The sequence below is a fragment of the Balaenoptera musculus genome, chromosome 3 (assembly GCF_009873245.2).
Source record: "Balaenoptera musculus isolate JJ_BM4_2016_0621 chromosome 3, mBalMus1.pri.v3, whole genome shotgun sequence".
Taxonomy (NCBI): Eukaryota; Metazoa; Chordata; class Mammalia; order Artiodactyla; family Balaenopteridae; genus Balaenoptera; species Balaenoptera musculus.
In genome coordinates, this window is record NC_045787.1 from 126,931,140 (window position 1) to 126,956,820 (window position 25,681).

Sequence of the window (25,681 nt, forward strand, 5' to 3'; positions counted from 1 at the left end):
GTTTTAGTCTAGCTACTGTAGAGGCTGGAATCCCTAAACACTTGCTTTCCCATCCTCTCTTGCAGCCAAGTGCGCCCACATGATATGACTTAGGCCAGTGAGTCAAAAGCAGACTGCTGGGAGGCTTCTGGGAAAGCTCTTGCTTTCCTCACAAAGGGAACAGATACCACTCCTTTCCCTTTCCTTCCTAGAATGCTGATAAGATATCTAGAGCACAAGTGCACCATCTTGCAACCATGAGGGAAATGTCAAGAGAATCTAGTTCTGACTGTGTGGTCACTGAACTGATGCCAGCTGCAGCTTGGGCCTCCAGACTTGTTATGTCAAAAATGTAAGCCCACCTTTATTTTTAGCTACTAGTACTAAGACTTCCCGCTGACACATTCCAGATACAGTCCCTTACCATTGGACATATAGGTTGCTTCCAATCTTTTATTGCTAATAACAGTGATGTAATGACTATCCATGTATACACATCTTTGCTTAAAATTTTGTATAGAATTCCTAGATGTGAAATTGCTATTCATTTTTAATTTTGATATAGCCAGATTGCCTCTCAAAGTTTTATTAACTACATTTTTCCCATCTCCAGATCTCTGTGTATTATTCTTACCCTTTCCAATATTATAGATCATTTTTATTTCCTTTTAAAAACTTTGTCATATTTTCAAGAGTGAATGTGTATTAAAAGAAACACAGGGGAAAATATTTTTAAAAAGCAGAGTTCAGGAATTCTGAGTTCCAGACTGCCCAGCAGCAGTCTCATTACTAGCCTTGTCAACTTGGGTAAGTCATTTCATCACTAAGTCAGTGGGCCTGGGAAAGACTATGGTCATGTGTAGTGGTGGGTTCTCAGACAGTGATTGGAGCCTTCTTCCAGGGATACCCTACCTCTACACTCCACCTACTGGAGTGACCCTTTGGTGGATGCTGGTGGATGCTTTCCAGTTAAGCTTTGGAAAGAGAGGCCTTTATAGCTGCTGCCTACTCCCTCCAGGAGAACAAGTGTTTATTTTCTGTGTTATAATACAGGTATGCACTAGCTGCTTCACTGCTTTATCCACTAAGGAACCCTTAACCTAAGATCAAAGGTTCTGATCTGAAAGGGCCTGCAGAGAAGCCCAGGCATGAGAAGAGACGGGCTACAAAGCCAAGGGAGCTTGGGCTGCAGGCTTGGGAGAGGGAGCATAGCATCTGGCAGAGTTGCAAACTGGCTCAATCTGGCCTGTAGACATATTTTATTCAGTTCCTAAAGTATTCAAAATATTTTTAGAGTAGTTAACATTTAAGAACATTGAGTGTGGTTGCACAACATTGTGAGTGTACTACATGCCATTGAATTGTACACTTAGAAATGGTTAGATTGGTAAATTTTATGTTCTGTATATTTTACCACAATTAAAAACAAATCTACTTGTAGAATGGCATGTGAAATTAGTTGCTTCTTTATTACAAGAACTAAGAAAAGCATTTAAAAAATTAAAATTCCAAATAATGTTTAAAAAAAGAATGAATTTAGTTATAGTACTCTTAGAAAGAATATTTCATTGCATTTTTTAAAGTGAGAGCAAAACATTTTTATACCATTGATAAAATGTTAAGAAAAAAAAGAATGCTGAGTGATGTCACGTGATGATCCAGATTTTTAGTATCTCCTGAAAAACTGGAAGATCTGGAAACCTATCTATAATAGGCAGGATAGGTCAGGTAATGCTGTGGTAACAAACAGTCCCCAAACCTCAATGGCTTGAAACAACAGATTTATTTCTTGCTCATGCCATATGCCCACTGCAGGTTGGGCACCTTGGAGGAATGGCTCTGCGCAAATTGTTTTTGCCCAGGGATCCACGTTGAGAGAGACTATTCATATGGGACAACATTGAATATTGGGGTGGGGTGGGGAGGGAAGACCTTGGCAAAATAATCACCAGCTCCAAAGACTGCCTGGAAGAGATCTGTGTCACTTCTGCTCACATTGTTTTGGTCAAAGCAGAGCACATGGTCATGCCTATTTTTTTTTTTAATTATTATTATTTTTTTGGCCACGCTGCTCAGCTTGTGGGATCTTGGTTCCCTGACCAGGGATTGAACCCACACACCCGGCAATGAAAGTGTGGAGTCCTAACCACTGGACCGCCAGGGAATTCCCATTCATGCCTGTCTTTAAAGGCGACAGGAAAGTATAATCTTGCCAGGCACCTGGAAGGAGGAGAAACAGCATTGTCAGAAAACAACACTAATGACTGCTAGGGACTGTTTAGACAAGACACGAACTCTTTGGGTCACCACAGTCCCCAGCATGCCTTAGTGGACTCCCAGCACTACAGCCAAAGGTCAGAGGACATTTGTCACACCGTCCTTTTGTTCCTTTATTTTCTGCCAAACTACTCTAGACTTCCAGGATTTAAAGCTGTGTTCAGTGAGATAATCCAGACAAAGCTGTGTTCAATTCCTGGCTGTTTTGGACAATTAACCTCTTCAAACCTCAGTTTATTTCCCTGTAAGATAAAGATAATAATTAGACCTATCTTCTTCATAGTGCAGTTGTGAAAAATAAGACAATGCTCACAAAATACTCAGTTCACTGCCTGGTACACAAAAGCACTCAGAAGCTACTCTTAGGGTTATGACAAGTTATTTTTTAAATTACACAATATATGAAAAGTTTCTTAATGTAAAAGAATTTAAAAATAATACAGATAAAGTAAAAGTCTCCTTCAAACTCTTAGGTCACTGTCTTCCATAGAGGTAGTAACTATTATCAGATTGCTCTACATCTTTCCAGATATTTACCTATGCATTTACCAACACTGACAAACACATGCAAATAATAGTTGGGATTTTTTAAGCATATGTGACATACTGTACATAATTCGTAAGATGCTCTTTTTAATGAATATGCTCTGGAGATTTATGCTATATAATATTGCAATATATACTTAAAATATCAATCTCTATGTGTATAAACACACATATATACACATATTATAAACCAGCTCAATCTTTAAAATTACTGCATAGAATTCTCTAGTATGGATTTATTATTGTAAATTTAGATATTCCCTTATTGAGAGATGTTTGGATTATTTTTCAATATTACAAACAACGCTATAATGAACATCTTTGCTCACTGTATACATGTGGGAGTGTTTCTTCAGAAGGGATATAAAAAAGCATAATCTCTGGGTCATAGAGTGTATGGATTTTAATTTTAACGGGTACATTCAAATAGCGCTTGGAATGGTTATGCTAATTTATACTTTCTACTAGTAGTATATGAGAATAACTACTTTTCCACACTCTTGTCAACATTTGATTTTAGCAAATTATCATTTTCTCAATTTGACGAGTGAACAGTTATTCAATTTCTTTTTGCCTTGGTTTCCCCCTGTGTTAAAGTGAGCAGTTTGCGGATTAGATGAGCTATTGTATGTATTTTATTATTGTTCCCTTTTTCCTTATTGGGCTTTGGATTTAGAGTGCTATTATCCTGAATTTGAATACCAGCTCTGCCACTTCCAAGCTATGTGACCTTGGGCGAGTCATTTAACCTTTCTGAGCCATAGTTTCTACTGCTGTAAAGTGGAGTTAATATTTTATGAAGTTATTGAAGAGTTTTTGTGAGGAGGGACTCAAACATGGTGCCTAGAGCACCATGCCTATCATATAGTAGGTGCTTGATACATGCTACGTTATTTAGACTTCAAGTTTTTGTCCCTCTTCTAAGCCACAGGAAGTGAGGACACCTAGGTCTGTAGATGGTACTGGAGTGTGCGCTTTTGCAAAGAGCTTTGGCTGCAGATTACCAGGATTTGCCATGGATTCAGTTCTCAAACCACCTGGAAAGCTGTCTCTGCAGCAATACCTGGTGCCGTGCCTGAGAGAATGAAAGAAAATCCCAGCCTCTCAGGGGTTTCTGAGGAGGTCCTGCCCCTTTTCTCTACTTGGGGCTGTCTTATCCTGCCCTGGGCAGTACTGACAAGTGGGTAAAAGAACATGGACTTGAAGTCAGAGAGTCCTACTTTCTAGCTCTCGCTGTGTGACCTTGGGCAAGTTGCTTACTCCCTCTGAGCCTGTTTCTGAGAAATGGGAAATAGGGTTGTTGTGACTATTAAATGAAATGATCTTTGTAGAGAACATTAGCAGGGTGCCTGGCTGAGGCACTGGTCAGAGTTTGAGGAGGTGATGTGTTTGCAGACAGTCAATGCCAAAGGAGAGAGGGATCCAATTAGGCATGCATTTCTAAGCCAGTAAAGGGTCTCTTTGGATCTTTGTATGATTTTTGTAAGGTAAGGAGAAAAAGGAAAAGAGGTTAGCAGTCTGGGAGGGAGGCAGATTAAAACTTTAATGCCTCATATCCAAAAGCCCTCATATACCTAAAGGGGTAATGTAGTATTCCATCTGTTTGTTTTAAAGATCAAAGTTTTCATATGTGTAGTTCCTCATATCACTATTAAAATCTATACTTAACATTGAATTTTTGAAAAATACATGCACATGTTTAAAAAAATTATAAAGTACCAAAAGGTACTTTCAATGAATGAAAACTAAGCCTTTCTCCAACCCAGGTCCAATTCATCTCCCTGTTAGCAATCATTGACAATTTCTTATGACTCCTTCCAGGTATTACCTGTGCATGTACAGCAAAACCATAAAGGATTGTGCATGGATAACTGTAGCAATACAGAGTATCATTAGAAATAATTGCCCCATTAATAATGGCCCCCTCCCCTGTTTTCTTTTCTTCCTATCTTCATTTATTGATATCTCTTGGAGATCTTTATAACCATACACATAGATCTGCCTCATTTTCTCTATGTTTGCATGACAGTCCACTGTAAGAGTGAAACAGGAGGGAAGGGGGCAGGGCACAACCTTCAGAAGAATGACATAGCCCAAGGACATGACATAAACTGATTAGAACCAAATAGGTCCAAGATGGCGGACAAGCCGACTTTCCACTAGACCTTGAGCCTCAGTATATGCTCATTGTAATACATCAGCAAGCTAAATGACACACCCACAGGTGCCATGACAGTTCCAAGGCTGACCCTAAAGGTCGAAAAGTGGGTGGTGGCCCAACTTCTGGAAATCCCCACCCCTTCCTCAAAATAGCTGGAATAATCCTCCCACTCATTAGCCTATGAAATTACCCACCCCTATAAAAACTGACAACCGCATACCTTGGTGCCTTTCTCACCTTCTGAGATGGCCCACGCTCTGTGGAGTGTTTCTCTCTAAATAAATCCACTTCTTACCTATCACTTTGTCTCTCACTGAACTCTTTCTGTGACGAGACATGGAGAACCTGAGTTTCATTAAGTCCTGAGAACAGGTGTGTGATCTCAGTTAAAAGACCATGGGTTCAAGTCCCAATCTGAGTTGCACGGTTTCAAGAGTGCACTGTATTGTTGTATTGTAACTACCCAGTCCCATATAGCTCGACATTTGGGTTGTTTCCTGTCTCTACTGCAAGCAGTGCTTCAGTGAATAATATTACACTGGGTCTTTGTTCATAGGTAGAAGTTTAACACTGAAAGGTACATACAGGCACATATTTTTAATCACCCTTCCTGAGTGATTAGCTTTGTTTGGGAAATACTGATTCAGGTGATATTCTTAGGAGCATTCCTTACCTAATACACCACCCATCCATTCTCTCCACAAAAGTGTATTTTCTGGGGTCTTGCCCGTGCTTTTTTCTGTTACTAAACACAAGTTTGTGTGCCAAATGCACTGTGAGGCTAAACAAACTGAAACGTCGGAGTTTGGAGCAGAGAAAGGTTTATTGCAGGGTCATGCAAGGAGAATGGGTGACTCAGGCTCAAAAACCACCGAACTCCTGACAGTTTTCAGGGAGAAATTTTTATAGGCAAAATTTGGGTTGAGGGCTGTAGAGTGTGTGACTTTCTTCTGATTGGCTTGGTGGTGAGGTATCGGGAGCGTTTGTTCTTACTTAGTTGAGGCATGCATCCTTACGGTGCCTGGGCGTGCCTGGGCTCTTCGTTGTGGCGTGCAGGTTTCTTCTCTCTCTAGTTGTGATGTGCGGGCTCCAGGGCGCATGCGCTCTGTAGTTTGCGGCATGTGGGCTCTCTCACTGAGGCGTACAAGCTCAATAGTTGTGGCTCTCGGGCTTAGTTGCCCCGCAGCATGTGGGATCTCAATTCCCCGACCAGGGATTGAACCGCATTCCCTGCACTGGAAGATGGATTCTTTACCACTGGACCACCAGGGAAGTCCCGGTTCCAGGAATCTTGTGCTCAGCCTGAAGTTATCATCCTCCACCTGGGCGGGGGCCTTAGTTCCTGCAGAAGAACTCAAAGATATTGTTATGTATCTTCCTTCAGGAAGAACTAAGACCCTGCCCCAAGGCTGCACTATTGTTTCTTGACTTCTCCTCCTTTGTCTCTGCATTCCCTCCCTTCCCTGACTAGCAACTGTTTGAACCTCCCCTTTGGAACTCAAGGAAGGTCAAGGAGGCCGAAGTCTTTTTCCAGCAAATAAGAAACGGGACATGGAAAGGATTTGTACCAGGAAGGGCCCCACAGAGTCTCGCTCCGTTTCATTTCCACCCCCATTCTCAGAGCTTTGTGGAGAATTGGCAGAAACAAAAGGGTGAAGTTGTGTTCTGGAGGGGTTTGCAGAATTTGTTTGCCAGTAGAAAGACTAGTAGGAGGCCGGGTACTCTCCCTTAGGTGACTACATCAGGGTTCTCACCGCTGGCACTATTAATTTGGCCCCCTTCATCATGGGGGCTCTCCTGGGCTTCCCAGGCCTCCATCCATTAGATGCATTCCATTAGAACTAGCCTCTCTACCTAGTTGTGAAAAGATCATATGTCTCCTGGGGGCAAAATCTCCTCCATCTTGAGAAAAAGCGCTTCAGACACATCCATGGTGGTAAATTACTCACTGAACATTTACTAAGTATCCAGCATCTGGATCCTGAGGTAAATGACCACAGGAAGATGCCAACTTGTTCTCTCCTGTGGAAGACAGTCACAGCCACCGGAAGGGTCTTGTCCACATTCTCACTCTGGTAATCCATTTCCTCTTCCTTTCTTCCTACCCACTATTAGACAGCAAAACCATACAGGATTGTGCATGGATAACTATAGCAACACAGAGACAACACAGTACATGAACACAGTCTCACTGTAAAACTTTGCAATAATATATTATCCTTGTTGCTCCCACCCTAGGGGAATCCCTAGGGGGAATGGCTTGTTTTAAATTTAGAATTCTTACCAGGTGCACTTACATACCTATTTTAACATACAGAAATCAGGCGTTTTCGTTTTTTGTTTTTAACATAAATGGGAATTCACTGTATGTTTTGTTGAACTTGATTTTTGTCAGTTAACAATCCAATTAACAACTGGAGACAGGCTCATATCAGTATAGTTCGACCTCATTCTCTTTTAAACTGCTGCATAGTAGTCTATACTATGGGCATATTACCGGTTAATCAGTTTGCAAATTGATGAGCAATTAGGTTTTGTTTTTAAATATCATAACAAAGCTGACAGTGCTGTAATGAACGCGTAGTACATGTCTCTTGGTAAAAAAAAACAACACATGGCTATCAAGCAAGAAGGGAGATATACACAATTTTAACAGACTGCCAAACAGCCCTACAAAAAGAGCTGTTATCACTTAAAATTCCCTCCAAATGTGATTAAGAATAGCCTTGACCCCCATCACAGGCCACCTGGGTTAAATTACCAATCTGTGAATTTGAAGGGTTGCCAATCCGCTCTCCTTAGCGTTTCAATTTGTAAAGTCGTGTTGTAAAATGCAAATTTCTTAGTTCACCCTTTAAGAAACCTTTCAGGGGCTCTCCAACGCCCTCAGAATAAAGTCCAAATTCCTTAGCAAGGCTAACGTGATCCTGGAGGTTCCTTACTCCAGAAAACCTCTAGCAGCTTCTCTCCTCTGAGCCGAGTTCCCTCCGGTGCCCCCATAGCCCCACACGCCCGTTCCCCAGTTTTGGGAGCTCCCGGCACGGCGCAGAGGCACGGTTTGTTGACTGGGTGACAGCGGGCAGGGACAGCATCTTGGTCATCTCTGACCCCAGTCCCTGCAGCTCAATAAATGCTTACTGAGCGAGGCCAGTGCGGGAGAGGGGCTTGGGGGGCCAGAGGGACGCTCCCACTTCGCTCCTGGAGCCGCACCTCCGACCCCACCAGGCTGCTGCCTGCGCCCCTTCGTCCCCAACAGAGAGGCCTCACGTGCTTCATTTCCAAATTTGCAAAACAACGAGAGCCCCTTCCGCAGGGTCACATGCCTGGAAGGAGAACCGACAGAGGCGGTCTCTGTATTTCCATATAAAATGCTCATGTGATCAACAGAAGGCCCAACAAAACAGTAAGAGTCGTGGACAGGACCCGGCTGGAGTGCCACTTAGCCCCTGAAGTGTTTCGGGAAAGCTTCGGGGTGTCCATATAGGAGTTTTTTTTTTTTTTTAATATAAATTTATTTATTTTTATTTTTGGCTGCGTTGGGTTTTTGTTGCGGTGCGCGGGCTTCTCATTGCGGTGGCTTCTCTTGTTAGGCAGCACAGGCTCTAGGCACGTGGGCTCAGTAGCTGTGGCACACGGGCTTAGTTGCTCCGCAGCATGTGGGATCTTCCCGGACCAGGGCTCGAACCCGTGTCTTAACCACTGAGCCAACAAGTCAGTCCCCACATAAGAAGAGTCTGACAAGCTACCTTTTAAAGACGCAACGACCTGAAGAAATAAGCCCTCACATCCAAAGCAACTGTAAATCTGAATGACAATGGTGGTGACGCCCAGGATATTGCTGGAAGGCCCAAGCCCACAGGAGAATTTACAAACTCCCATTCCTCGGTACACCCACCAGCCGACAAGCCGCAGCACTTGCCGAGAACAGCAGGGTAGAAATTGGTGTCCTCAAACTCAACGGTTTTCACCTGCGACCTTTTTACAGGATCTTAGGTACACAACGGGAGTTACTTTCTCCTCTGGCTTTCCTTGAACAGTTGTTCCACAAGAGTGCTGACTAATGGTGGGAGCCAGCAAGTGCCCTTAGGCGGCCTCATGGAAATAAAAAAGTTGGTATAAGAAAGAAAAACAAAACAAAACAACCAAACAACGGGAAACTTTACCACCTGGCTCCCCTGGTACCAAACTATGAGGAAAAGGCGGGAGAGAGGGGCCTCAGGGACCGCACCCAAGAAGTGAAGAAAGAAAAAAGGACAGAAACCGGAGCCCAGAGAGCCTCAGAACCGCCCCAGAGGGCACGGCGTACCCGGGGCTAGGTCTCCTCGGTGCGGTCCAACCCCTGCGTCAATCAGCTCCTTCCCGCGCTGTGATTGGTGGGCTTCCTTGGCCACCCTGGCGCCCACCTCCTAGTTGCTTGGGGTTTACTTCCCCAAAGTACACGGGCCCCACCTTGTGGAGCAACCGCTCCTGCATGGAAAGCGGATCTCCGCCCTGGGGAAGACTTTGTAACGAATGGGAGCACCCTCACATATTTATTGGCTACCGTCGATATCGGTCAAAGAACTTCCCACCCGCCTTCCCACCATACCTTTCAGTTATTGGTCTCTCTTAGTGCCAATCCGTTACTAGGGAAACGAGCTCCTCACAGTTTCATAGGCATGAGTCAAAGCCAATCAAGAGCCACGCCTTCATCCTGAGTCAGTACCCAATTGCTGTTCGAAGAGCCCAGGGTGCGCAGTCGGGATTGGCCACCAGAGTGCCCGACCTGGCCGCAACAAGTTAGGCTGAATCGCCCTTATATAGCCCGGCGACGGAACACGCGTGTGTGCGGACGCAGTTGCGTGAGGGGTTTTTTTGCTTTTTGCTGTGCTGTGGAGCAGAGCTTGTTCCTCTCCCGCTCAGCCGTGCAGGTACGCCGAGGTGTGGGCGGGGCTGGGCGGCCCCGGGAGGACGAGGACGAGCTGGGGCTGTGGTGAGAAGGAGAAGTCCTAACGGCGACCGCGCGAGGCGCGCCTCCCGCCCCCCCCGCCGCAACGGCCGCAGGCGCGCGGCGGACGCACGGGCGCGCGGAGGCTCTTCGCCCCCCGCCCCCACCGGCCCGGCGCGCGTGGCCGTGTCCGCGTCCGCCGCTTGCGCGTGCCGCGCCCAAAGGCCACGGCGAGCGAGAGCGAGCCGCGGCCGCCGCCCGGGGCCCCAGGGTGATCTCGGGGGCCTGGGGCCCCGCGCGGCCGGCTCGGTAGCTTTTCCCGCCTGCCCCCCCGCGCCTCTCCGCGCGCCAGCCGAGTCCTTCCTCCCCTGGCGGGGTCTCCAGCTTAACCCAGACCAGAGGAGGCTTTTCTTTGGGTGGGGGACACGAAAGTGCGATGAGAATTTCTCGTCTCGAGAAGCAGAAGTGCTGCTCCTAGGTTTTACAAGGAGTAAGGGGGGAGCAGCGAGTTCATGGGTATTGAGTGATGATAATAGTTAACATTTTTCCAAGCCCTCGCTGTGTGCCAGGCAGTGTGCGGAGCAACTTGTGTGTCTCTTCTTTACTCCCGAAATGCCCCAATGAAGTATGTACGATGCTTTCCCTCTTTTTACAGCGGACTCGAAGGCCCAGAGGCGGAGTGACACGGTCAAAGGCACACAGACCGTAAGGGGCAGGTATTTGTTTGAACCTAGGCGGTCTGACTCCCAGTCACCGAACCTGTTTTATTCTTTGTCCCAGCGCCCTGTGCGGCTCTAGGGCATCTTTGCCCCCAGAACGCTAGTCCCTGGGGTCAGCATCAGCCTCGGAAGGCCGACTGCAGCGGCATTTGTACTTGGGCCAGTTGAGGGCTTCCAGGGAGACGAGGGTTGGACGTGGGATTATGACAAAGGAAAAGAAAGGGTTTTTTGGGCTTCTTTTGTACAGATATTCCTACAGGTAGCTGATGGATGTGCTGCCCTAAAAGCTTCTGGGAAAAGCGTAGAATAAAATGAATAAGCCCAATGATCCTGGACAGTGTTCCTCGTCAGATTTGAAACTTACAGCCTGATGATGGGAAGTTCCCGCCAGCAGGAAGTTAGGCTCTGATAGTAGATCTTGAATCTTCTTTCTTCATTTTTTAATTGGAGCAGGCTTTTGAGAAAGACCCTCGAGAAGACAGTTGGACTTCCTTATTTTATGTAGTTGAAGAAAATGAGGTTGCAGAGCGATTAGTTTCAGATCTGGCCGTGACGTATAAGTGAAAATTTGAAATTGGAGTGGAAAGCTTGGAGCCCAGTTACAGTACAAATTTGACCTCTGTGGAGCCTCAGCTAGGTGAACTAGGGGTGACTGAGAGGTGTTGGAAATCTTACCCTTATGGCAGTTGGGAACTTCCGTGGATGAAAACTTGTCTACGTACATTTATTTAGCGTTGTGTGTATGCTCCTGTTATATGCAAACGTAGAAGACACCTTCAAAGACTTGAGTGTAAATTTTTCTAGTAGAGTTATATCTGAGATTTTTTTAAAGCCAGTTTATTCCTTGACTTAATGAAATAATAAATGTTCCTGTGTTGCAGGTCCGAATCATTACTTTGCATCACAAATGTCTCTACTTGAGCTAAAGCCACATTAAAAGTTTTGGAGCTAGCTCTTCTGAATTAATTTTGATTGGAATGGCTGTCGACCATTTTTCTTTATCTCTCTTTTTTTTTTTAAAGAAGTTTATCTATTTTGTTTGTGCAGACACTTTTTAGAATTGGTCTTTGTATAAGAAGTTGCTGCCAGAGGGAACACATAATTTACATCTTTGTAAGTAAATTAAAAAGCTATGAGGAAACAAACATTTGTGTTTCCATTTACCCAGTAATTTCCATATTTCTTAACAGAAAGTAGCAGTAGATACAGGATCAAAATAGCTTGTGGACAGGTTCCAGCACCTTTGTTGGTGTTGCCATGAATGACAGATAGCTTTAGAGTATAACATTGTTTTCTTTGGAACTTGCCTTCTTGTAGCAATTCCAGTTACCTGCATTTATACACCAGTTAGCTATTGAATTAGCATTTTAAGTTATCAAATGTTAAAACACTAATGACCTACATTTAAACTGTTAATGAGTCCACTGATTATTCCTTGAGGTGAAATATATCAGAATGAAAGTTCTTTGTGTATTAATTGAGGGAAATTTTTGTTAGTTTCCCCTTTAGATATTTAAAAAAAATACTGTTCTTGGCTTCAGGCAAATGGTTATCGGTTGGGTAGGAATATGAAAGCTGGTATTTCACAGATCGGTAGCCCAGTTGATCGCTTGTGTATTCATTGATCAAGAACAAATGAATTGAAGCAAATTGTGATAATACGAGACTTGTCTGCCTGTCTTCAATCCAAGCTAGAGGTTACTTTTGCTGTTAAATCCTTTGAATTTAAGCTTTTGTATCTCTTCTAACTGGTAGAAAAGTAGGTAGTTCTTTGTTCTTTTATTTAACTCACTTTAGTTTGCTGTTCTCAGCTGACAGTCTGCTAAGGGAACATCAGGAGATTTGGTAATGTTTCTTGGTGACCTACTTCACAGCAGTTTTTGGTAATTTACATTTTTTTTAACTTGTTTCAGTACTTTGCCTAGAAAGTAAAGAGCAGAAGTTTGTTTTAAATTTTTATAGGTTTGTGAATTGTATATGGTTCTTAGGACGGATGGGGCAGTGTTAAAAAATGAAATTTGTTATAAAGCCTGAATGTGTGACCTAAACCAGTTTTTCTTTTTGCCAGTTTACTAACATTACCCACTTGATCTTTCAACATTTTGCAGTTAGATTTGTTTCTTAAAATACTTCAAAATTCAAATATTTATTGTATATTCATTTAATTGCGCTTTAAGACTTCCTTGGACAAAATTTACTGACTTTAAAGAGGGAGATAATTGTTAAAGTAGGTAGCTAAGAACCAACCCCCCCCCCCCCACCAGTAATCAGTTTTTAACATCTAGTGGGACCTTTAGTACAGTACTATCCTTCCAGCCATGGAGTTAAATTTAAGATTCAGCAACTGTAATCACACTTGTAGTTGGTGATCACGCTGTGGTGAACAACTAAGTTTGTTTTTAAATCTCAAAAGTCAGCTTTCTGTTTGTTTATTTATTTATTTATAGTATTCTTGGTCACCCTATCTGGCTTTGGTTGGGAAAGCTTAATTGCAAGCCTGATGATACGGTGAAGAGTTAGGAAAAATCTGCACATGAAGAGTGGGAAGAGGGGGCTTAACAAAGCAGAAAGTTATTAAAAGTTCTCTTGTAGGCTGTGGCCTTTGTAAATAAAATCAGGTCTTTAGATTTTAAGTGATAGATTTCCACTTCTGCCTGCTGGCCAATCTGTTATGTCATATTGCTTGGCTGTTTAGCCTGGGTGCTGTATTTCAGGTATTTAATAAAAAGTAAATATTAGAGATGGTTAGAGATGGTTCAGAGAAAAAAAGCTGGCTTCCTAGATGGGACACACTTCAGCTTAGTAGGAATGTCATCCTTGGTGGCTGTTAAGTGGCTTTGTGGCAGCATCATTGCTTATTTGTATAGCTGTTTATGTATTTTTAAAGTGCATTCACGCATCTTAGGTATTCTCATGTTTTTGCTTATAAGACCTGGAGCTCTGTAACCTAAATAGTTGTCTAAACTATTTTGTAAAGCAAGTGGTGTAACTGGTAAGGATATGTGCTAGATATATTTCCTTGTTCAGAAACTTTGAAGGTTTTAGAATTCCTTATTCAAAAAATCTTTGAAGGTTTTAGAAGGCATCAGTGGCACCTACCTGCCTTTCCAGGGTTTTTTGTTTGTTTGTTTGTTTTAACAGCTGCGCCTCAAGTATATCCCATGTTTATGGACTATCTTGAGCTTACGCCTAGGGATTCCTGGCATACATCCACCTATGCTTTATGAGATCTAAAGCATAGGAAATTCATGTTTTTAAGGAATTTCGTAGATGAAGCATTAGTATATAGTTAACGGTATTTTTTCATCTTGGTGAGAAAGGACAGATTGTTGCTTAATTATAAACCTAGCTGACTAGCTTTTAATGCTGGATTGGGGAAGGGATGTTAAAAATCAAGAAAAGTTAGTGAATTAAGTTTCTCAGTTCTTGAATTTTTTTCTCTTGAGGAAACGTGTTTTTTGAGGTAATTTTGGATTTACAGACAAGTTGCAATACAGCCATGTCTTGTATACCCCTTACCCAACTTCACTAATGTTAACATCTCACCTAATCATGGTACATTTTTCAAAAATAAATTGACATTGATAAAGTATTATTAACAAAGGATTGACCTTATATGGATTTCCTTAGTTTTTCCACTAATGTCCTTTTTTTCTGTTCTAGGATCCAATCCAGGATACCACATTGCAGTTAGTCCTCATGTCTCCTTGGTTTCTCTTCTCTGATCTGTGACAGTTTCTTGTATTTTCTTTCTCTTTAATGACCTTGACACTTGATCTCAGTTTGGTTATACTTGGTGTTGAGTAGACTGAGGTTATGGATTTTGGGAAGAATACCACAGAGGTGACTTAGCCTTCTTACCGCATCACGGGGCACGTAATACCATTCCTGGTTGAATTTAACCTTGATCACTTGATTAAAGTGGTGTGTACCAGGTTAGTATTTTTTTCCTTTCCATATTCTTTTCATTAGAAGCTAGTCACTAAAGGAGGAAAATCTTTGAATTTGTAGACATATATTAAAGCTACCGCTGTAGTTACTAAACATTTTGGGGGAAACACTTTGAACTTACGCAGATATTCTGTTTCTCTAGTTTCCCCGCTTAATGTTAGCATTCATTAGTGGATCTTGCCTGCAGCTCTTATGGTGGTGTTCTCATGGTGATTCTTTATTTCCCTTGTTTCTTCTCCATCATTTGAAATTCTTAGGTAGGAAAGATTTGTCTCTTCTCCCCTTTTTTTTTTTTTTTTTTTTTTTATTTTTATTTTATTTTATTTTAAATTTTTTTTTTTTGTTTTCTGTGAGAGTGATTCTTTTTACTTTTTTTAAAAAATTTAATTAATTAATTAATTTATTTTTGGCTGTGTTGGGTCCTCGCCTCCGTGCGAGGGCCCTCCCCAGCCGCGGCAAGCGGGGGCCACTCTTCATCGCGGTGCGCGGGCCCCCCACCGTCGCGGCCCCTCCCGTTGCGGGGCACAGGATCCAGACGCGCAGGCTCAGTAGTTGTGGCTCACGGGCCTAGTAGCTCCGCGGCATGTGGGATCTTCCCAGACCAGGGCTCGAACCCGTGTCCCCTGCACCGGCAGGCAGACTCTCAACCACTGCGCCACCAGGGAAGCCCTCCCCATTTTTTTAATTCTTCATTTTCCCATTTTTTAACACTACTTACCCATTAATTTTTAAATTTTTAGTTATGTCAGTATAGGCTCATGGATATTCTTTGGGGTTGTAATCCAGTGTTTTCCTAACTTATTTTTGGTTTTTTACTTATTACTTTATTTTTTGAATTGTTCCAGTTTTGACTCTTGTATTCTTTTGATGTTCCCCTATTTTTTTTTTTTTTTTTTTTTTTTTAAGCATTTTCTTTCTTTATCAGGTACTTTCAGGCTCATGTTGTATTTTGCCTGTCCTGTGTCTGCAAGGAGTTGTCAGGAAGAATTTTGAAGGAGAGTGACAGGTGGTAAATGTCAAGAGTTTGGAAAATAGATTGAACAGTAGTAGATGTAGTGATAGTTCATGCCACTCTTGCTCTGAGCAGAAGCGGCTTGGTTTCTGTAGTTTCTTCTCTGGTCTGGGAAAGCATTTTTATTTCTCATAACTAAGCCAAATTTCAAATGTTGGAATACATAGCATAACTTTGCAACAAAATTTACAACATATTCATGTTAGTACACAGAAACCCTCGCTGTTTATTTTTCCGTAGTGTTTTAGATAGGTTATTACAATAGAGTAAAAAGATCCCTTAAATGTCATTGTACTCAGAATTGACAGTTAACATTTTGAGTTACTCTTTTAAATTTGCTTTTTTTTCTGGTACAGGTTCCCATTCTGCTCTCTTCCCCTGAGACGACCTTTTGTCTTTCCAAGCTATTATATTGATGGGTTAAAAAACAGCTTTATTGAGGTATAATTGACATACAATAAACTGCACATATTTCAAGTGTAGAATCTGATAGCTTTTGGCATTGTTTATACCTATGAAACCACCACAATCAAGATAGTGAAAATAGCTATCATCCCCAAAAGTTTTCTCATGCTCCTTTGCATTCCGTCTTTCCTATCCACTCTCCCTCCTCTTCTGCCCCCAGGGATCCCTTATCTGCTTTCTGTCACTGAAGATCAGTTTATACTTTCTAGAATTTTTATGTAAATGGAATCATACAATATGTGCTTTTTAAAAAAAAATTGCTGAGTAATACTGTTTGTTCTATTCTGTAAATATACCACAATTTGTTTATCCATTCACCTGTTGATGGACATTGGTTTGTTTCCAGCCTTTAGCTATTACAAATAAAACTTCTTAAGAAACTGCCTAACTTTTACAACGTGGTTGTACCATTTTACATTCCCGCCAGCAATGTTTGAGGGTTCCATTTCCTCGATACCCTGGCCAACGCTGTATTATCAGCCTTTTAAGTTGTCATTCTGACAGGTGTGTAGTGGTACTTTACTGTGGTTTTAATTTGCATTTCTATAATTACTAACGGTGTTGATGTTCAGCATTTTTCGTGTGCTTATTTGACATTCGAATAATTTCTTTGTTGAATTGTCTCCTCAGATTTTTCGCTCATATTTTTTAGTTGTTTTTCAGTTTTGAGAGTTCTTTAATATATTCTGTATACAAGTTGCATTGCAAATAGTTACCTCAAGCCTGCTTTGCCTTTTCATTCTCTTGATAGTGTCTTTGCAAAGTGAAAGTTTTTATTTATTTGTTTATTTTGGCTATGCTGTGCGGCATACGAGATCCTACTTCCCTGACCAGGGATCAAACCTGCTACCCCTGCAGTAGAAGCGCGGAGTCTTAACCACTGGACCGCCAGGGAAGTCCCTGGAAGGTTTTAATTTTGATGGAGTTCACATTATCAATCTGTGCTCTTATAGATCACGTTTTTAGTGTTGTATGCAAAAATGACTCACTGTCATTCAGATTTTCTTTAGAAGTTTTCTAGTTTTAGGTAAAACCTAAAACTATTAAGTAAATTTTAATATTCTGTGAGTCTTGAATTGAGGTTCTCTTTATTTCTATATATGGATGTGCAGTTGTTCCAGCACCATTTGTTGAAAAGAGTATCCTTTTTCTACTGAATTGTCTGCACTTTTGGAAATCAATTGTCCATTTATGTGTGAATATATTTCTTTATCCTGTTTCATGGATCTATTTGTCTATTTTTACATCCAGACTGTTTTAAAAATAAATTTACTGATGTATCTATGAACAATACTGCTATTGTTTTGTGTATACTAAAAACACTTAAACATTTCAAGGCTATCATACAGTACTTATTTGGCAAGTGACTTTTTGTTTCTTTTTTTTAATTCCAAGCTGATGTATTTATTTTTTAAAAAATTATTTATTTATTTATTTTTGGCTGCGTAGGGTCTTCGTTGCTGCGCGCGGGCTTTCTCTAGTTGCAGAGAGCAGGGCTACTCTTCGTTGAGGTGCGCAGGCTTCTCATTGCGGTGGCTTCCCTTGTTGTGGAGCACGGGCTGTAGGCGCGCAGGCTTCAGTAGTTGTGGCTCGCAGGCTCTAGAGCATAGACTCAGTAGCTGTGGCGCATGGGCTTAGTTGCTCCGCGGCATGTGGGATCTTCCCGGACCAGGGCTCGAATCCGTGGTCCTCTGCATTGGCAGGCGGATTCTTTTTTTTTTTTTTTTTTAAATTAATTAATTTATTTTTATTTTATGGGTGTGTTGGATCTTCGTTTCTGTGCGAGGGCTTTCTCTAGTTGTGGCGAGCGGGGGCCACTCTTCATTGTGGTGCGCGGGCCTCTCGCTGTCGCGGCCTCTCTTGTTGCAGAGCACAGGCTCCAGACGCGCAGGCTCAGTAGTTGTGGCTCACAGGCCTAGTTGCTCCGCGGCATGTGGGATCTTCCCAGACCAGGGCTCGAACCCGTGTCCCCTGCATTGGCAGGCAGATTCTCAACCACTGCGCCACCAGGGAAGCCCTGGCAGGCGGATTCTTAACCACTGCGCCACCAGGCAAGCCCGACTTTTTTTGTTTCTGAGATCTAGTTCATGCTGACTTTATGACTGCTATAAATAGGGTGACTTTATATCTCGGTTTCCCAGGAACACTCCTAATTCACTCCAGTTAAACTGGCGTAATTATCAATTGTATCACTTTTTAATCTTTTAAGTGCCCATATGATTATCTTACATACGGGCCTCTCCATGATGTGAATAAACTACAACTTAATCCATTACCCCTTTGACGTATATGTGAATTGTTATCTGTCTTATGTTTCAGAAATAGGGTGGCATTTAATTTCTCTGTTTATATCTTGTGCAAATGGGTGAGTTTCTCTTGTTTATATATCAATCTACAAGAGAATTGCTGGATTCATCAGATTGGTTTTAATTTTGTTAGACAATTGCAGAGTTGTTCTCCACCGTGGTTGTACCAGTTGACACTCAGCAGTTTTGCAGGTTCTTTTTTCATTACTTGCTTTCCAGTGTTTGATACTGAGTGATATTTTAATACTTTGGAGGATCTCCTGTGAGAAGTGATAAGTTTTAATATGCATTTTACTAGTTACTTACTTTATCTTTTGTTGTTGCCCGTTTACTTTCCTGAGAGTTGCCTGTTCCATTTCTTTGCTTGTTTTTCTCTCAGGTTATTCTTTGTTTTAATGATCTGTGTGGGAGTTCTATATCCATTCTGCATATTCATCTCTTAGAGTATGATGCTGTGCTTTTTCTTAACTTACAGTGGGCACTTACAGATCTTGAGTTATTAAGACATTTTGCTTTTTTGCTATTATTAGAAAGAGTAAGCTCTACTATTTAAAAATTCATGTGGATTATAGTTGGTCTTAATGCTTCCCTGTTCTTGGAACATAAATTCTCACAGCTCTATTAGACTCAGTTAAAAGAAGCACCTTTAACATTTCTCTGAATTTCAACAAAATTGATGTGGAATTTCTTTAAAGTTGCCATGCAGTCTAGTTAAATTGGGCTAAGTGAGTCTTTTGAAAGTTAGAGAAGTATTGAATATTTCACAAATCAGGGTCAACTAGTAAAAACAAATCAGTGATTATGTTAGTATGTGAGGTATTGACATTTCCGTGTGTGTGTGTGTTTTTTAGAATAGCACTCATTGATGTTGCATGCTTTACAAATAAGGTAAGAAAAGTATAAAAATTATATTCTTCACTCCTTGTAGGTAACTAATATCAACTCTGTTGCCTCAAACTTTTTTTGTAAACTACCTTAGTCATGCTTTTATTGTTTGCTTTGATGGATCCTAAGGCCAACACGAAGTGATGCTATTGGAAAAATTATACTATTAGAAGCCAGAAGCGAATCTTTCCTAAAACTGGAAAACTTATCAGAAAATATTCTGATATAATCCTTTAAAAAAGCAAAGTACATAGATATCATAAGACAAATTTAGAGATGAAACCAAGAGCTTTTTAGGAGATTGCTCTGCTCTAAGACCTTAATCCTGAAAGTTGGGAGAAAGTAACCAGATAGAAACTTCCTGCATCATGAAGAAGTTTAAATTGGACCATCTCTACTTGCTGCTAATAAATACAGAGAGATGTTCTGTGGTCCTCAGATCTGTTAAAGTATCCCACTTGGACTAATTAAAATCACACAGTGTGGAGTTAGTTTATGGAATTGTGAACTTAAAGGGATTTTTTTTTTCTTTTAAATTTATTTTATTTATTTATTTTTGGCTGCTTTGGGCCTTTTTTGCTGCACGTGGGCTTTCTGTAGTTGGCGGCGAGCGGGGGCTACTCTTTCTTGTGGTGCGTGGGGTTCTCATTGCTTTGGCTTCTCATTGCAGAGCACAGGGCTCTAGGTGCGCGGGCATCAGTAGCTGTGGCTCGCGGACCCTAGAGCGCAGGCTCAGTAGTTGTGACCCACAGGCTTAGTTGCTCTGCGGCATGTGGGATCTTCCCGGACCAAGGATCGAACCTGTGTCCCCTGCATTGGCAGGCGGATTCTTAACCACTGCGCCACCAGGGAAGTCCCTTACAGGGATTTTTAAAGATCATTTTGTTTTAAGAGCTAGAATATGTAAGATAACAGGTCATAAATTATTGGATGTTGGTACCCTTTGTTGCGTTTTTCTTTTTCTTTTATTCTGAAAGTAATTCATGTTCATCCCAGGACATTCCAGCAATTCAGAGGTCTATGAATTTTATTCTTTTTAACAGGTACATAGTATTCCTTTAAAAATGTTTTATATATATTATATGGAACAAAATATAATTTTCTATAACACAGGTAATGAAACGGTGAATACCTTTAAACCTTATGTTGTATGTATTTACACCTTGTGTTTTTTATATAGTACTTTTTGTATGGATTATTTCATAATATAAACACTCCCCTCCCCCCCCCCCCCAAAAAAAGAAGTGGTCAGTATTCTCAGTTTTTAGGTTGCTAATGTGAGATAAACATTTTGATTCATATTTTCTTGTAGTTTTTCTCAGGGGAAATATTCTTTATGACTGCAATGAATAAAAATTGTTTTAGAAATACTTCAGCAAACTTATTTTCCTAGCCTAAGAATAAAATAAATTTTTAGCAGTGTTCAACAGAAAAGTAAAACTTAATGCTTTATATATGTTTTTTTAAAGAGAGCAGAAATTTTTATATCTAACATAGCATAAACGTACCTAAAATTATTGTAGCTTCGTGATGCATGTTTTAAAAGTTAAGATATTAAGATGTGCACGTCATTTGGTTTTACAGTTTAATTGGGCCAGTAACATTCTGTGGGCACACAGGTGACTCTGTGGCATTCATGAGTAGACCACTGCAGTCATCAAGTCAACCTAGAAGTTCACTAAAAAGTAGTTTTACATTAAGTGCTTGGGCTTCCGTAGTCCAAGGTACTCTAGAAAAATTCTTATTCTCTCAGGAGATAATCCTCTTTTTATTTTGCTAGCAAAATAGTTAAATAATCTTCTGGGTGACAGAAAATGGTGGGATGTAGAAATGTTTTCTTTCACTATAGTTAATAGTTATAATAGTAAAAGTAATAGTAACAGCTAACATTTATTGCTTACTACCAGACACTTAATTCTTGCAGTTATGATTTTAATTTTAAAGATGAAAGAACTGAGGGCACCAGAGATTGTTACTAGCTCAGGAGCACAACTAGTGTTAGAATTTTGCCCAGTGAGAATTGGTCAGAGAAAATTTGAAGGTTTCCTTTTGTTGCATCTCAAATACTCATTCACTGTTTTAAAGTAGAGCACTCGGTTTCACTGTTCATTTGTTGTATCTTACTGGTCTTAGATTTACCAGTTCAGTTAGAACTGGTAAACTGAAGGTATTGTTTACTATCTTTGCTTCCTTAAGTATTTCTAAGTGGCCAAGTTTTTCTTTACTTCTTGAGGTCAAGAACTGTTCTGTTCTTCCCCTTTCCCTAAACTAGGACTTTTTCAGTATTTCTTGAAAAAAATTTTAAGGGAAAGTATAATTTTTAAAATGTATTTTTCTTGTCCCCTTTGTAGAGTACAATTTTGGCATATTATGACATTCACAATATTACAAACTTAGATATAAAATTAATGGAAAGTAAACTTTAGTGGAAGTGAGTGATTTGCTTCTTCCCCCTTTATTCTTCCTAGGTCCTGTTTCTTTCATCACTGATCTTTCTAGACCACAATGATTTTATTTTATATCATTTTTAGGAATATTACTTTTGAGTGATTTGTAATATATACCCCAAAAGGTTTATCCTGTAGATCTGAAAGCAGTGTTGCAAGGGAGTGATCTCCAATTTGGAATTACTTGGAATGTTCAATGAACTTACTTTGTCTTGGGAGAGTGGCATGTATCTTTTAGGAAGTCTTCCAGTCTTCACATCAGCACGGGGAAGGGGGAATTGCTGTTGATAATTAAAATAATAAGACTATCTAGTTTGTCTCTTATTTCTGATTTTGGTACATGCTTCATAGTCCAACCAATAATGTATTCATTGGCATATGCTGTTATATAAGGAACAGCCAGAATCCATAGTATTATAAATTTGTAAAACCTCTTCTAAAAGGACACAGTGTTTCAGGAGTATTAATAAATGAGGGAGGATCTCATGTATTTTTAGCATGTATTTTCATTGGTATGCATAGTTTCTAATTGTCACAGTGGATCAGTAACTGGTAAAACATCAGCTTTTCTGAGATGATGCCATTTGATTTTGTTTACTTTCATTATTTTAGATTTGACAGAATTGAGAGTTCTAATGAACGAGGGTGAGATTAAAGACTTTATTTTCAGGAGGGTATGATGTTAGTTTACATATTTCTCATAGCTTCTGTTTTATGTTTGGACCAGAAATAAAGGTGGAGATTTCAGGGTGGTGATTTACCAAATAAAATTTTTCTAATGAGAATTGATTGAGTCTATTTGTATAGACTAAATCTTTTGGGCTCAAATTGCCAAAATTTTCTGCATTTTTTTTTTTTTTACTGAGAATGATGATCAAATAGACAAGGTTATTCACAAAACTTTCAGTGGATGGTCTTAGATTACTGAAGAACTTCCCTAAACATTTTGTAGTCACTGGTGCTATTGGGTGGTTCAGTACTCTTAATTATTCTAAAACTTTTTATGATGTCTTCAGGATTTTTTTTAATGTGGAAGCATTTTTATTTAGATTTTTTGAGGCATAATTTACAAACCACAAAATTAATAGAATTTAAGGGTTTAGTTTGAAAAGTTTTTTTAGTTGTATACAGGTAGCCATCACCCAAATGCATACAGTCCTCTCACCCCAGCCAGTTCCCCTCCAGTCCTTCCCAGTCTGTTCCGTCTCAGGCAGCTTTTGTTTTTTTAGCACCGTAGCTTAGTTTTCTCTTTGGCCTTTTCTTAATCATTGAAAAAAAAATGTATCTGCGGTCATAATCTGAATTCTGGACAACCTGATAGTTCAGTCTGACAAATGGATGATCAGAAGTCTGTTTTGCTTTTATAAAATTCTAATCTCCACTTGTGTTGAGAATGATGAATGAAAGAAAGCTTTTTATTCCTGAGTGTGTCAGACACTCTTAAGTTTTAGGGCTAGAAAGTTGCATAAGAAATGGTCTCTACTCTTAAGAAACTTTATGACTTCAAAGAAGCTTGCAGCCTTCTTTCAAAATGTTGTTTTTATCTGACCATGACTTACGTAGAATTCTTGATGCTTTCGGCTATTTTAAGAATCATTCCTTTTTTTTTTTTTTAAATATTGAAGCAATATAGTTTCTTTTCACTAAAATGCTATGTGTATTTACGCACATGGAATATTATTTATTTCTTTTTTTCTCAATTATTGAGATATAATTGACAGAAAGATTATTTTTAAATACTGCTACCATTTCCCTCGAGCTGATTGGTTGATATTTATTATAGAAGAGCTTAAAGGAGAGACTTGAGCTGGAGTTTCCACCTTAATGGAACCATAGTGTGAATATAAGCCTTGGGAGTATGCAAGGCTATTTGAGGTAACCCTGGAATAAAGTACCATCTGTTTGGAACATTTTAAAATGCTAATTGAGAACCTAGTTTGCAAAATATTCAGTTATATTAAACTGTTAAACTAATAAAGAAACTCGGTGAATGATACGGATTTCTCTGACAAGCTTCAGAAGTATAACAGTTAAAGAAAAATTCACAAATGAGGTAAAGATCAATTTACTGTATAAATATGTTAACTTTCTTGGCTTTATGGCAATGACCTGAAATAAAACACTGATGATAATGGTAATCAAACTGAGTTTTTTTTTTTAATTTGAATTATCTAGATAATCTCACAGGGAAAGGAGAAGTTCCAGATGTGGTCTATAAGTTTTTATTTTTCTTACCTTTCATATATAACCTGGAGGATTTTCATCATTTTTCATGGGAAGATTGGATGTGGGAAGCAATATTTGATAAAATATTATTTAGAAATTTATACTATAATGAGACTACTTGGCAGTATCAAAGGGTGCAATTAGGTTGATGTTATTAGTCTAGTTTCTTAGATCTTGGTGAAACAAGTAATAAATGGTCTAGGTATTCAGGAATAATGCAGTCATGCACTAGATGAGGATAAACATCTCCACAGATTGCTTGTACAGGAATTGACCAACCAAACTCGATCCATTTTGCCCATTCTTTAGGAAAACTGAAATACAATTTCTCTCATTGTTCCTTTATACTGTAGTTAATTATACGTACATCTGTTTGCCTTTATGTTTATCAAGTTCGGGATGATTTTATCTCCTCAAATGAAAACTTGGATTATCTCATGCCAAATTTTTTTTTTTTTTAATTATTAGCACCTTTAATTATTATTTATTTATTTATTTATTTTTTTGGCTGTGTTGGGTCTTCATTTCTGTGCGAGGGCTTCCTCTAGCTGCGGCAAGCGGGGGCCATTCCTCATCGCGGTGCGCGGGCCTCTCACCATCGTGGCCTCTCCCTTTGCGGAGCACAGGCTCCAGACGCGCAGGCTCAGCAGTTGTGGCTCACGGGCGTAGCCGCTCCGCGGCATGCGGGATCCTCCCAGACCAGGGCTCGAACCCGTGTCCCCTGCATTAGCAGGCAGACTCAACCACTGCGCCACCAGGGAAGCCCCAAATATTTTTTTGAAAGGGTTTTTAAAAAAATAATAACACGCAGTAATTGAGAACTTACTGTGTGCCAGGTGCCTTTCTTAACACTCCAGCATACTTTAAGTCATAATTTTGAGGTGGTAGAGATTATTTTGTTGAGTAAAAACATCATTTGTTACTTTCTGCCTATTTTTTTTCATTTTAGATTTTTTTTCATTTTTAAAGGTAGTAAAAATTTATCTGATTTAGTTTGACTAAAAATGTGATAGTATGTGTCTATATTGTCAAATATATATTTATCACCCTTGAACCTAATATTGCCATAGTAATATGTTGTAATATTACAAGTGGAACACTCTTAATTGATTTTATTGGCTTGGGAAAGTTATGATAGGATGCATGTTGGCAATATGTACCTTTGAAGTTCTTATATTAAGTTTAAGGAAATTGAATATTGGGAATAATGATGCATTAATTCTTAGTAGTGATTTTTTTCCCTCATAGCATTCATCTGATTACAGTAAATTTGAATATATAAAACCTCACTGGTCTGTGGGTTTTGTTTGTTTCTTATAGTGTTTATTCCTTTTAAAAACCAAGAATTGCTGAAGTGATCCTGTTGGTCTATGAGTCGGTCTCAGCTAAATGATTCAGTCTGCTCCCCTGACCCTTTCTCCCCTTGTACTTGATCTTTCAGGTTGAACATACTTGACTTTTTTTTTCCAGGTTGAATTGACCAAAGCAATGGTTATGGAGAAGCCTAGTCCCCTGCTGGTCGGGCGGGAATTTGTGAGACAGTATTACACACTGCTGAACCAGGCCCCAGACATGCTACACAGGTAAGACCTTTTTTTCCCTGAGCATCATCTAATGCTGTGTTTTAGTGTGTGGGTACTTATCCTTAAGATTCTCTTATTCATCATGCACCGTCTAGGGTTACTGCATAAAATTGCTTTGTAAGTACCAAAAAGTGATGGTTGTTCAAATTATGTAATAGTAGAATATACAAATATTATTTAAAAATTAGTCTAAGTTG

General features: G+C 40.1%; 1 protein-coding gene and 1 long non-coding RNA gene across 4 annotated transcripts in view; one reads left to right on the top strand and one right to left on the bottom strand.

Moving 5' to 3' along the window:
• Positions 1 to 6,246: 6,246 nt before the first annotated feature.
• Positions 6,247 to 9,257, bottom strand: LOC118891921. 3 transcript variants are annotated; one of them, XR_005019207.1, is made up of 3 exons: positions 8,859 to 9,257; positions 6,913 to 7,071; positions 6,247 to 6,305 (listed from the first exon to the last, which is right to left on the bottom strand). It is a non-coding gene; the product is annotated as an uncharacterized LOC118891921 (long non-coding RNA). The 3 variants fall into 3 exon arrangements; XR_005019206.1 differs by having other exon boundaries at positions 6,913 to 7,111; XR_005019208.1 differs by lacking the exon at positions 8,859 to 9,257 and adding an exon at positions 8,102 to 8,210 and having other exon boundaries at positions 6,913 to 7,111.
• A 532-nt stretch (positions 9,258 to 9,789) lies between these two features.
• Positions 9,790 to 25,681, top strand: part of G3BP1 (G3BP stress granule assembly factor 1) — a 38,480-nt gene continuing 22,588 nt past the window's right edge. The window contains exons 1-2 of the mRNA XM_036845842.1: positions 9,790 to 9,873; positions 25,372 to 25,484. Of these exons, the coding sequence (XP_036701737.1) occupies positions 25,390 to 25,484 (95 nt within the window). The 5' untranslated portion in view covers positions 9,790 to 9,873; positions 25,372 to 25,389. The remainder of the gene's footprint in view (positions 9,874 to 25,371; positions 25,485 to 25,681) is intronic.